Raw genomic sequence first — 13,480 nt, forward strand, 5'->3', positions numbered from 1 at the left:
ACCTAGTTCCAACCCCCGTCTCATGGGCAGGGACACCTTCCACTATATCAGGTTGCTCAAAGCCTCATCCAACCTGGCCTTGAACACTTCCAGGTATGGGGCAACCACAACTTCTCTGGGCAACCTGTTCCAGTGCGTCACCACCTTCAGTGCAAAAAACTTCTTCTTTATATCTAATCGAAATCTTCCATGCAAGATCATTTGAGCTTTTTTTTTATCATTCTGGATGTTGATAGGTAGTAGAAAACCTGGTGTCTATAACCTCTGCAGCATGAAATAGGCTGGGTTCACTCCTGCCCTTTTTAATGAGGCTATCCTACTCACCAGACTGTAGACCAGGTTGAATCTGTTCTGCTCTGCAGGAAGCAGTGGCTGAGGCACGGGTCCAGGCACTCTCCTCGGTCACTTCTGGCCCTTTTGCATGGAAGAGTCACCAAAACAAGCACAACACCAGCAGCAGGACTTTTCTCTCAGGTGAGCACCTAAAGCACCAAGCTGGGCAGCCACGTGTCCCAGCGTAACAGTATGTGTGCTTTGCTGAACATCAGCCCAAGTGTGGTGCAATGGGGATGAGAAAACTCCCTCTGGTCTGCCGAGAGGTGGAGGTGAGAGGTTGAAGCCCTCTGTGAACACTTACTAGAGAAAAGCAGGGTAGGAACAGCATCGCCGTTCCTTGATTGAAAAATTAGGTGTTTTCCGTTGTGAAAAAGAGTTTCAGCCCTTCTCCCTGGGAGGTTCAAAGATGAAAACTACAATCACACCTTGGCCCTTACCTCCAGGTCGCGGGATACATGCGTTTCTGAGCTACAGAGGGTTTCAGCATGCCCCAGGTGTTGCCTACCTCCCTCTGGGCGTCCTGGCTGCGGATCTCCTAATCCGGTGCTGCAGACACGGGGATGAAAAATGGGGGCTCCTGCTGCCACCTCCCTCCCGTGCCTGCCAGTGCATCTGGTTAGCCATGTGCTGGAGCAAAGGCATGAATTGATAGGGAAGAAGAAAGTAATTTTTTTCATCCCTATCTGATGGCGATAACAAACGATATGTTATCTAAAAGAAAAGCAGTAAGTTTTTCTTACAGATCTGTTCCCAAGACTTGTGACAGCATCTGTACAACACAAAACTACTCTCATTACATTGAGCGAGCACTGAATGCAATTCATACTCACTGAATAACTCTAGCTCACATTTGCTCACTCCACAAAAGTTGTATCTGGGGGGAAGCTTACCGTAAGGAGGCTTTACAGGACTGATGCAGAACAGAGTAGCTACTTTTGTGGGGCAAGTGCTGCACTGAGGTTTTGACTGTGTTTCAAATTGAGAAGCGTCTCACTGCAGAAGATATTTTCCCTATTAAGCATTCACAGAGGGCTTCAACCTTTCACTTCTGCCTCCCAGAAGACTATGTCAGGCCAGACAGGAGTTTTCTCTTCCCCATTCTGCTGCACTTAGCTGCCATTCAGCAGAGAACACCAAGCATGGTGCCTCCCCTTTTTTAAAGGGGTTTAACTGCTAGAATCAGGTCAGCAACAGGGCAAGTTATTTTTCCTCTACTTTGCCTTTAAATACCTCCCCTAACCCCCACTCCATCTGAAACTTTCACTTTACTCCCTGCAATGGAGACAAGCCCTTGGGAACCAGCCTTTCCTGGAAAACAGTCAATGCATCATGTCAGCTGTTAACTTAGCAAAGGTGGTGTCTCAGATAAGGGCTCGCACGAACTGCTTCACAGCTACTAACTGCTATGTTTTATAGAGCCGAGTTTTAAGGTATTTTGGACTTTCTTAGCTCTTAGTAACTGGGTTAACTAGTACATAGAAGCAAGATTAACTTTATTAGCTTGAAGTATCATATTTTATTCAAGTGATAAGAAATTTCATAATACATAATGCATCTGCCAGTTATAGTCCATTTAGTTGGTTCCAAAACCTAAGCAGTAAGTAAGACAGCTTATCTAGTTAAACTGAAAAAACAGCATTCCACACAACCAGTACTGGAGATGTCAACCGTATAGTAATTCCAGCATTATGTTGTTATGGCTTTCCAAAAGTCATGAAGTTAACAAATTAGAACACATCAAGAGCCATTTTTCAAAGATTTATTGAAGTAGCGACAGGTTGCTCATACGGTGCTGGAAAAAGCAGTTTTATTGAATTCAGATACTTAAAAACAGTATTGCAGCACAAGATATTGCTATTTGTAAACTAGACTCCATTGTAAACTCTAATCCTTCAGGGAGAGTCAGTTTGCAAGATCTAAGACCTATTTCCTAGCATAATAATCTTGCGCTCATGGAAAAACTGCAGAAAGGCACTTGAAAGCTGTTTCTTTCCTTTAAGACATGGACTTTTAAATCTTGCTGGTAAGAATTTCTCCTGCATTAGTAAGTATGCATCTTCACTTCAGCTTTACTCCAAGTCATCATGATGCTGGGAAGTTTCATTAATAACCTGTTGAAAAACATAAGACACTTGCATTAAGCTTTAGCAGTAAGATTATTAGTTTTCAGAACTAGAATTGGAACATCCAATACCACAGAACGCGAACAGGTTATCAACTCTCACTTATAAATAAGTTCTAGTTGGCTAATAGTGTGCAGAAACCATTTAAACTTTATTGACTTAGCCTGAAAACAGCATCTTGTCCCAAACAAGTATCTGTTTACTGCCACATGTTTTTCTCAGGTGATGTGAGAAATCTTTTGAGAACTTGCTAACTCAGCTGAACTTAAATACTCATTACACAGGGTAACTGTCAGCCACTTAAGGTTTTACTGTCAGAGGAATTTTGGGATCATTTCCACAGAAGCCTGTTTGCTACATCTGTACATTCAGCCATGCAGCCTTGACTGTCAGATGCTGTTCTACTCAATACTTACTACTGTACACAGGCTGCACTGACCAGTAGACAAATTTAAGTTATTTTAAGGTAACCAGCTGTAATAGAAATAAAATTAGTTACCACCAACCTGTCCATCTCTAGTTTCAACGGTCTTAATAAGAAGTGTCCTCTTTGAGTGAGTGTCAACCATTGGCTGAGACTCAATGTTGGTTTCTGCAGAAGAAAACGTAGTATTACAAATAGTCTTGATGAAGTGCCCCTCCAAAGAAATGAGGTGTAACAGATTTTAGTGTCTACTTTCAGAATCCCAATTTAGTATATGAAGAAGTGTCCTGCTCTGAATGATAAACTAATCTCCATTTTCTCCCTATTCCCCTTAAAGCACCTTCAGCAGGCATCTACACCAAGCATTCGCTATGTACTGATATTATTTGTGTCCAGGAACAAAGTAGCTCCTCTCATTCAAAGTTCAGTAATTGCAAATATTGTAGTTATGTCTGAGAAAAACATTCACATGCAACTGCATTTATACAAGTTCAAATACTAGAGTAAAAGGAACTATCCAGAACCTTTTGCTAATGATAGAACAGCTGACTAAACTGAAGTAACAAACAGTTTACCTCTCAGGTTCAAAGAAGCAAAGGTTGGAATAGGCATGTTAATCCTGAAGGAAAAAAAGAAATGCATAAAGTCAGACATGGGTATAGAGTGTCTTCTAGTAATTGCTGTTTAGGAAAGCATCTGCATGCAATTTTTACCTGCTCTCTTCACCCTCCAGCAGTTTTCTGTAGGTGGCAATCTCGATATCAAGAGCCATCTTTACATTCAGCAGGTCCTGGTACTCGCGGAGATGGCGAGCCATTTCTTCCTTCATGTTCTGAATCTCATCCTGCAGACGGCCAATAGTGTCTTGGTAGTTAGCAGCTTCAACAGCAAAGTTCTCCTCCATTTCACGCATCTGGCGCTCCAGGGATTCATTCTGAAAGAGTAATGAAGTCAAGCACTGCTGCAGTTTAGCCACTCTGCCCCACCCTCAAAGCCCCTCAAATTTTTTAAAAAAGGGAAACCGAGTTACTTTAGCATCTTTGCTGAAAGTGCCCAGACATGTCCCAAATTTGTCATCTCCTTATCTTCCCCTTGCAAAGTAAAGGTGGGTTATTCTGCTACTTTATCTGAGATGTGCTACATATTTGTTATACCAGTCAGCAAAGCAATCCCTTACAGCAAGTCCAGCACACGCAGTACAAGTCAGTATGTGGGCAGTCCTCAGTGAGGGGATTTGCAGGTGTACTATGCACTGACAAATCTATTTCAAGCCAACTTTTAAAAGGCAGTCAGGTTCTAGCAACAGCAAGATTTGCACCTTTCCACTGCTCCTCCAGCTTTTCGCTTAGCTTCAGCTGTACCTGACAGACAAGCCATAAACAATTCCAGAAAGTGTTACATAAACAGAGACTATTACAGCAAGGGAATGAACTCTTTTTTTATACCTTAAGACAAGTTCAGCATATCAACATAACCAGCGCGCTTGTAGTGCATGCAGGCAAATCAAGCCCATAGCATTGTCCTGGCTTTGACTGGAACAGAGTTAGTTTTCCTTTTTAGCAGCTAGAAGAGCTCTGTGTTTTGGTTTTAGTCTGGGATTTGTTACCAGAAGAATGTTAATAGCACACTGATGTTTATAGTTGGCACTGAGACATCAAGGACCTTTTGGCTTCCCATGTTTTTGCCAGTGTGCAGGAGCACAACAGGCTGGTGGGGAGAATGGCTGGGACAAGGGGCCCACAACTCCCCTTATGATTTGAACTTAAGATTTCGGATTGAGGGCCAAGTTGGCCAATGGCATATTCCATATCATGCAGTGTCATGCCCAGTATAAAGATGAGGGCTGACCAGGAAGTTTGGTATTCTCTTCCAAGGGCTCTCTGACTTTCAGTCTTCTTTGAATTCTCTCTCCCTCACTCTTTTTTCAGGCCTCTCACTCATCTGGGATTGCAGTGCCAGGATCTGTTTTGGGATCTCTTGCCAGGACATGACAGGTGTTGGTCACCAGGTGGTACGTGATTTATTAGTTTTAATTTCATATTATTATTATTAAATTGTTCTTATCTCAACCCATGAGTCTCCTTCCCTTTTCCCCTTTAATTCTATTTCTATGATTCTATGATTCTCTTCCCATCCCTGGGGGTGGGGGAGGGTGAGCAAGTGACTTCGTGGTGTTTGGTTGCTGGCTGGGTTAGACCACGACAAGCACCCTTTTCACAAAGTACTAATATGCTGCTGTCTTGCACAGGAGATCGCTGCATTCACACCTATATCAACAGTTAAACTGCAGTGCAGTGCTCAAAGCTGCAATGGGAAGAATATCCCAACAACTGCTGTTTTCTACTTACGCTTCCCTTAAGGGCATCCACTTCACAGGTGAGAGACTGGATCTGTCTGCGGTATTCATTAGCTTCTTGTTTGGCCTGGCGCAGGGCATCGTTGTTCCTATTAGCAGCTTCGGAGAGATCTGCAAACTGTGGAAATCCCCAGTTTGGTTAGCGTAACACTTCAACAGAAATGGTATAACAGACTTTTTTTGGACACAACATTTGAGGGCAACTGAAGTCATTACATGTCATAACACCTGAAACATTTAAATATTAGCATTACTCAAAATGCCTTTCTATTTTTAATTGTTAAATTGGAATTCATAGTTAAACTTTACATATTTGTTTCCCCCGCCCTGTGTATTTCCTATCTTTTCATCATTTTTTCACCCATTCATTCACTTTTGTCAGTATTTAATCCAACATTTGCTCCCAGGTACAAGCATACAAAAGACTCCAAGTATGAACCTGTTATCTTGATCCTGTGCTTATGGCACAATGTTTTCAGCTGACCCTTCCAAGACTAGGATTTTAAACATGACCCTGTGCCATGGCTGTGTTCGTGCCCATTAGAGAGACAGAGGGAACACCGAGTGCTACAGCAAAGCAGTTATGTACAGTTAGTTCAAGTGCCTGATGCATCTGAACAGATTTAACTTACTTTGGACTTGTACCACTCTTCAGCTTCCTGAAGATTCTTAGCAGCAACGCTTTCATACTGTTGGCGAACGTCACGCAGGGCAGCAGTAAGATCAGGCTTGGAAACATCCATATCAATTTGGATGTGCTGTTCCTGGAGTTGGGCCTGCAGTTCTCGGATTTCCTTAAGGAGAAGCAGACACTCAGTCTTATTACATGACAAAACACAGAACATAACACAGGAGGGGACTTAGGGCCACAACCACCAAAGAGCGAGCTTGCTTGCTAGACTGTCAACATCAAGTCACAGACCTCATTAATCAGCTTACCTCATCATGAAGCTTCTTCAAGAAGACAATCTCCTCTTGCAGGGACTCAACTTTGCGTTCAAGATCAAGACGTGCCAGAGAGGCATTGTCAACATCCTGACCAGAGAGATGAATAATTAGCAATCTTACAAAACTTACGTAGAGAAGTCTTTTACAGCAAGTTTAGTAGCATACAGACTGATGCTACATCTGAGCTTCTTAGCAAGAGAACATGAAATGAAGATCTGGGAAAAACCTCTGTCTTTTTGCCACCTCCTACCCCAGCCTCAGAGACCTCTATATGCACCTTTATCATGATTTTGGGAACTATACAGCACATGTAGATTACCTCATCTCCACTGACATATGACTAATCATGATCAAGAGCACACAGATCATGGTATGTGTAAATCTTGCATGAAGATGAAGCAGATACTTGGGTCACAAGACAGCAATAAGGTCTTTTAGCTTGACTACAACTGAAAAAGTGTTAGTCTTGCAATTTGCAGACTTCCATTTTTTCCAGTGAGGCTTAGACATGCAACCCATGTGCCTACATGCCTGTCAAGTAGGCTTAATTTCTTATTTATTTCTTGTGGACTCCTTGGTGATCATCCACAGAGCCCTTTGGGTCCACAGACCATAGGTTGAAAGCATACTTGTAAAGCTAGTGAGAGACATACAGAAACTGCAAGCATTTACTTCTCCAAGTGGTCTGACAGATCTCCCTTGAGAAAAATAAGGTATGAGCGTAAATGTAAATCGAGTTAGTCATCATTGCCTACACCCTCACAGTAGCTGGCAAAGACTCCACCTTTTGCTGGACAGAGATAGTCTTAATCAACAGCAAAAATTCATTTAACGCACAACAGAAGACATGCCATGAATGTTACATGGGAGCAGCTTGACTTAGTTCAAAAACATAACTTAAACTAAACATTGATTGGTAACTTCTTACATTTTAAATGTGTTGTAAAGGGGACAATTGTTCCTTTCATACTAGTTACATACACAGCTGCATGCTCATGTTCACACAGTATTAATTTATCAGGTTTTCACAGCTTACTCAAAAGCTATTTTGGATTGCCCAAAGCACAAGCATTCCTAATCAGCAGTTCTCACTGTTCTAGCACCTTTGAAATAGGGAGTGTTTTCTTTAGACTCCTAGAAAGCCATTCCTTCACTCCTACTCTGGGGTGAGGTTCTTGCTCCAGAAGAATTCTTCTGTTTTCTTTATCAAGCAGAACATCCCTTTGATGTGTTATTCCTCAACTTCCCTATCAATTCCAGTTTTACACCCACACAGTTCATATCAGCTCTGTTTTTCAATTCAGAGAAAGAATTCCTTAATTCATTTGTTCTCCTCCCCCCAGCAAAACCTGAAGATCATTCTGGAAGGAAATGATACGACTATGACCTAACATGTTTACACAATTAGACAAACATCCAAAGAGTTTCCAGTGGATTCTACAGAAATTTGCATCCTGAAGACTATTAATTTTTTCATGACAAATGCCTAGGTACAGGAGTTTTAGGAGCTTGTAATAAATTGAAAGCATCTTAAATTCAAGACACTTAGAAGGTATGGTACGTATTTTACTCTATATGTTATCATTAAGTTAGGGAGTGAAGAATCAGTGTATCTGTATTTCCTAGATGTATGAAGAATCACATAAAAGAACAAACTACTTGTAGCCTGAGCAAATGAAGTGTAAGGCATACATACATGCAATTGGACTACACACTGATTTTATCCTAGGAGATTCTTTAATGCCAGTCACGTAGTTTCAGGGTTGAGCATCCATGTTTACTTCAGACAAACCTCACATGAGCCAGAAACAGACCCATTAGTCTTTGTCATAGGTTCAGGATCTATTCCTTGCTGCCAGAGCAGCTGACAAAGCTGCAGTAAATAACTTTCTCACTATTATGATGCTTGTTTTGTGCCAAAGGAAAGAACTCACTGAATATTTAGGTTTATTTTATGCAGTACGCCTCTCAGCATACCAGTAAAATCACATCTTTGTTCAGGTGAAGAATTAAAGTTCAGTACATATGAGCTGAACAGTCTTTAAAGCAGGCAGCTTTTGGCAATATAAAAGTTAAGTTCAAATATTTTTTTCACTTTCTTTTAAAGTACTGAAGTATACAACTGCTCCAACAAGTAAAAAGTAAATTTGATGCTACGTCAGAACAGTAAATTATCTGCTGAAATATTCTGAATCCACGTATACAACTTTGCCAGGCAAGAATATAACAGTTTAACAAAAAGCTGTGCATTTTCTTTACAATGGAAAGTAAAACAGGATGTTTCAACTTCAGTGTTCTATGAATTTAATTTCACTTGCAGAAGAACAATACTTACACAGAAACAGATTTAGTTTTCGAAACCTGCATATCAAGCCTATCCTTTCACAGTAAGGAAAAATTAGAAACTACTGCTGTTCAAATCAAACACATTAGTGTGCACCAGTTAGATCATGAGTGGATTTAGTGCAGTGTTTCCACAGACAATGGTTTGTAATTCTTATGCATAAGCTACACCTTAAGAGGTTCCATCAATCCAGTTCTGACTGCTTGGCACACAAGTCTATTAGAGGCTGGGCTGAACAATCCCTTTCCACGGTGCAGGGAAGAGCTGAATAGCGAATGTGGAATATGCACAAAGACAAGATCCCTTAAAAGCCTAGAGCCTTCATGAAGTTTAATTGGTTTGAAATAGAGGTAGACATGCCTTAAAGTGCACCAATTAAGTATGGAAGATCATTTAAGCCAGCCTTAAGTCAAAGGATCCTTCAACTGAATTCAGCAATGAATTAGAATAGATTAGGTTCTCTAAAACCCAAGTTAAATGCTTCTACATGGAACTTCACACTACATTAAATTGGCTTAGTATGCCAAAACACAGAAGGTGAAGTTACAGCAATATCCCAAACTGTTCTGTTTCAAACATCTGTCCCCAGAACACCAATGGAGACTTTAAATTCCCAGATTCCGAAAGGGAGTACGTGTCTCAGTCTCCACACGTTATCTCATGAAGACACCTGCTCTTCTTCAGAGACTATAAATATACTGTAGTCGAAAGCCTTGCCCAGGGAAACACTAACAACCAAGTGATGATTTCCTGAATGGTGACATCTAACCACTATGAAGAGCTTTGGGATGAAGAGCCTGTGCCCAGCTGTCTGGAGATAAGGGCAGTCACTTCCAGCTGGGAGGAACGCTAGCAATGCCGTTTCTCACCAGCAGTTTTAGATGAGACCTTGTTTTGAGAAGGCACATTCCTAAATATCTCCTAGTCCAAACAAAGCTTAATCCAAGTTGAAAGCTGTTTTTGCACAAGTGAAAATCTGAGCTTAACAGTTTTTGAACAGTGTTTGCACAGTTGGTTCTGGCTGTCATGTAGGTTTTAGTTTATCCAGGTAACACGGTACCTTCCTACAGAGACTCAACTCCAACACAACTTGTTTCCTATGTTAGCATCTTCCTTTACAGAGGATTAAATTTTGTGTTCTTAACAGACATCCACGGGAGACAGGCTTGGCTGCTGTGACCTCACCCCAAGGAATAAATTGTCTAATTCTTGTCAGCAGACCACACCCATATGAAAAACTTCAAATTTGAAACTGTTGTCCAGTAATGCACTGACCAAAGCGTTTCATTAAGAAGTTCTGTTTTGTATAAAAGCTGGACCATGTACACGATAGGCACTTTTCGCTAGGAATATGCCCGCAGCATTACACATTTAGTAAGAATGCAGCCCACTGCACCCTCCCCTGCAACACAAAGGGATCTATTATTTCAATTTGCTGCCACCACGCTTGCCATAATGCCTGTATCTGCATTCCATGGTGAATCCCATAGAAACCATTAATACCCTTCAGCCAAGCGAGCAGATGGCCCCCTTTCACTTTTATTGGATCGGAAAGCGATTCCACGTCGGAGCGCTTTTTGTAACACAGGCTAGACTTGGATAAAGCAAGACAATAGTTACCCCCCTCCCCTCAGACCGCAGCATCCCCCTAAAGAAAACAAGGGAGGGTTTGCGTGAGAACCGACGGAATTCCTTTGTGCCAGGAAAGCAAACTCCGGCGGTCCCTCCCTCCCTCCCGTCCCGGGCACCACCACCACCACCGCCCCCTCAGGCTCTCCTCCCCTTCAGCCCTCGCAAACCTGTCTGAAGGACTGCAGGGTGTTCTCGGCCTCCTCCCGCTGCAGCATCTCCTCCTGCAACCTAGAAGGGGTGGGACAGTGGTGAGGAGGGAGCGGGAGGGTCCCCCCAAATCCTCCCTCCGAGCCTCCCGCCGTCCCCAGCCCAGCTCGGGATGCTCAGGGGCTGCCTCCGCGCCAGCGGGCGGAGCGCGGCAGTTCTGGCCGCCGGCAGCCCGAACCCGCCCTCCCCTCACACACTCACTTCTCCCTCAGCCGCATGATATCGTCGGCGAGGTTGTCCCGCTCCACTTCCACGCGCGCCTTGTCGTTGGTGAGCTGGTCCACCTGCCGGCGCAGCTCCCGCATCTCCTCCTCGTAAAGGTCGCCCAGGCGGGACGTGCCCTTGCCCTTGAGCTGCTCCAGCTCGGCCAGCAGGATCTTGTTCTGCTGCTCCAGGAAGCGCACCTTGTCGATGTAGTTGGCGAAGCGGTCGTTGAGCTCCTGCAGCTCCACCTTCTCGTTGGTGCGGTTCGCCTTGAACTCCGTGTTGATGGCGTCGGCCAGGGAGAAGTCTACGGAGTCGTGGAGCCGCATGGGCGGCATGCTGCTCCGCAGCCGCACCGACGTCGTCTTCGTGGCGTACATGCCGCCGGGCGAGGCGGACACGTAGCGGGCGGTGCTGGGCCGCAGGGCGCTGCCCAGCGAGTAGCGGCTGCTGGAGGTGATGTAGCGGGTGCCGGTGCTGGGGCGGCTGCTCCCGCCGAACATGCGGCGGTACGAGGAGTTCTTGGTGCTGATGCTCATGGCGGCGGCGCGGGCTTTGTAATCCGGGAGCGGAGCGGGGCTGCTCGCGGGCGCGGCGGGCGAAGAAGAGCGGCGGCCGCCGCCCGGGCCCCTTCTTATAGGGCGCTGCGGCAGCCTCCGGGCCGGGCCCGCCCCGCCGATCGCCGCCCCGCCGCCCGCCGCCAATCGCCGTGCCCCGCGGGGAAAGGGCGGCGGCCGCCGCCGCGGACACAAAGGCGGGCGTGCGGGGGCCGCTCGGGGCGGCGGAGAGAGGAGCGGGGGGCAGCACCCCTGCTTTCCGCGTTCCCCCCGGCGTGGGGGCGGCGCGGCGCGGCTGAGCCCCGAGGGCTGGCAGATTTTTTCCCGGGGCTGCGTGGAGGGCAGCCGCCGAGGCGGGGCAAGCGGCAGGGAGGGCGCGGCGGAGCGGTGGCCCGCAAATGGGGGCGCGGGGGGAACCCCGAGGCGGCGCGGCGCGCCCGGGGAGGATGGGGGTGACAGCGGCGGCATCCTCGGCTTCGCAGAAGCGGGCGCTGAGCTTTCCCCCGCCTCTCGTTATCCCTCTCTGAGAGTCAGCCCCGTGATTGCGAGGGACGGTTGGCGGCTTTAACGTTACGGCACAGGACGGGCAAAACACTCCAGATAACCTGGGAGGCACACATTAAAAATCCCTCTGTAGGTATGGTGTATCTATACGTATCTTTTTGAGAACGTGTTTCTTTTCTTTCTTAGCTCTCTGAAAGAGAAGATCAGGCAAGAGTGACGCTAACTATTCACGAAGGGCTGCCAAATGTCCAAAATAAACAGGCAGAAAAATAATAACATCTATGTCTTCTTTAGCTGCCTCCCATGGCAGCGATCTCAGCTCCTACTTCTGTGCTGAAGACACAACATTTACAGGTTAGATGTCTTTTCCCTGTAGCTGGGTGAGCATTTATAAGGGAAAGGCTTTATTCTGTCAGTACTGTAACAACGTTCCCAGCAGTAACTATTTTTTTTTTTTAGTGTGGCCAGTACACGATTGGAATAGCTGCAGTCAGGATCTTGCTCCTGGATGCAATCCTTCTAACGACTAGGACAGCGGCAGGCTTAATTTTAATGAAGGTTTGTTTCTGCACTGTTGTACCCAACAGACTTTTGCTGTTAATTTCAGCAGGCACATGATCAGACTCTTAGGAAAGCACCTGGTAAAATTATAATTATTCATTAGATGTGGTCCACAAATATCTTTTGTATGTAATTTCAAAGGCCAGATAAAGATCCCAGTGTTTCAAGAGCAATTTTACTATCAAAATTGGGCTATCAGCAGTAGAGACGAATGATGCAGGTAGGTAGTACAGGGCAATAGCAATGGCATAAAATTTAGCAGAGAAAAGCTTCGACTGAGTAGGAGCAGATTATTTTCAGTGTGAACACAGAAGTCATTTAAGGGAGATGACAGTATCCCTGTCATTTAGATAATTTAAAATTTGAGTGGCCAAAGCATGATGCATGTTCTCTAATCCTGCACTGCCACATCAGATAAGGGACCTCTTTTTCCTCTTTGCTATGGGAAGTGACTGATACAATGTAGAGTTGTTATCTGTAATCTGTTACTTCAGCACTTAGGGATGCAAAACTAACATTGATTTTTAATTCTTTTTAACTCACAGTCCTGCAGAAGCAAGTATCTCCACTTGAAATTCTGATAAACTTGAACACAAACAGCGGGCAGAGAGGAAGATACTCTTCACACCCCAGCTCACAGTGAAGTCAGTGATTATACTTCAGCTATTGTACTTAAGGTATTGCACCCTACGAGAAAGAATCGGAGCCCATATATTTTATTAAGGATATTTTTTTCTTTTTTTTTTTTTTTTTTGGTAAAGGAAAATGTGCTTTAGTTTCATTCCGATGGCAACCAGAAGTGCGGGAATGCAGTTTGTATCTAAATGTAGGTCCTTGAGGTTTTAATTTTCTTTATTCACTGCAGCTTAGTCAAGCAAATGAAGCTGACAAGGTTGAGCTACTGAAGTGCTTGCAGCCTAAGTCCTCGGCTACAGCTCATTCCATTCACCCACTGAATAGGAGGGAGAGGTCACCCGGCATTCCTGAGGCTAAGGGTACCCACAGCCCAGCCTGGATGCTGTTGTGCTGTCGGGCCCTCTGAGAGCTCTTTATTTAAGCCATCAAGTTTCAGCTATAAGCCTTTGTGAGCCCTGGCACAAAAGTACACACTTCTTCTATGAGCAGGCAAAAAAGTAAACCAGCACATAACCAACAGCCTCGCAGATTAAAGACGCTTTACTCAGAAGTACTGACAGTTTTAGCAGATTGTTCGTTTTTTAAAGGTGCGCTCTGCCCAGTCTGTTTTTCCTAACAGAGCACAACTTATGCTCCACAAAGCCTTTA

The 13,480-nt window shown here is 44.8% G+C and overlaps 1 protein-coding gene across 1 annotated transcript; it reads right to left on the reverse strand.

The window, feature by feature from the left end:
- Positions 1 to 2,081: 2,081 nt before the first annotated feature.
- VIM (vimentin) lies at positions 2,082 to 11,164 on the reverse strand. Its single transcript, XM_086614870.1, has 9 exons — positions 10,572 to 11,164; positions 10,331 to 10,391; positions 6,179 to 6,274; positions 5,872 to 6,033; positions 5,232 to 5,357; positions 3,597 to 3,817; positions 3,459 to 3,502; positions 2,966 to 3,051; positions 2,082 to 2,447 (listed from the first exon to the last, which is right to left on the reverse strand). The coding sequence occupies exons 1-9, from the start codon at positions 11,111 to 11,113 to the stop codon at positions 2,406 to 2,408; spliced, it is 1,380 nt and encodes a 459-aa protein (XP_086470996.1). The 5' UTR covers positions 11,114 to 11,164; the 3' UTR covers positions 2,082 to 2,405.
- Between the last annotated feature and the right edge of the window lie 2,316 nt (positions 11,165 to 13,480).

This window comes from Tauraco erythrolophus, chromosome 7 (assembly GCF_009769465.1).
Source record: "Tauraco erythrolophus isolate bTauEry1 chromosome 7, bTauEry1.pri, whole genome shotgun sequence".
Classification (NCBI taxonomy): Eukaryota; Metazoa; Chordata; class Aves; order Musophagiformes; family Musophagidae; genus Tauraco; species Tauraco erythrolophus.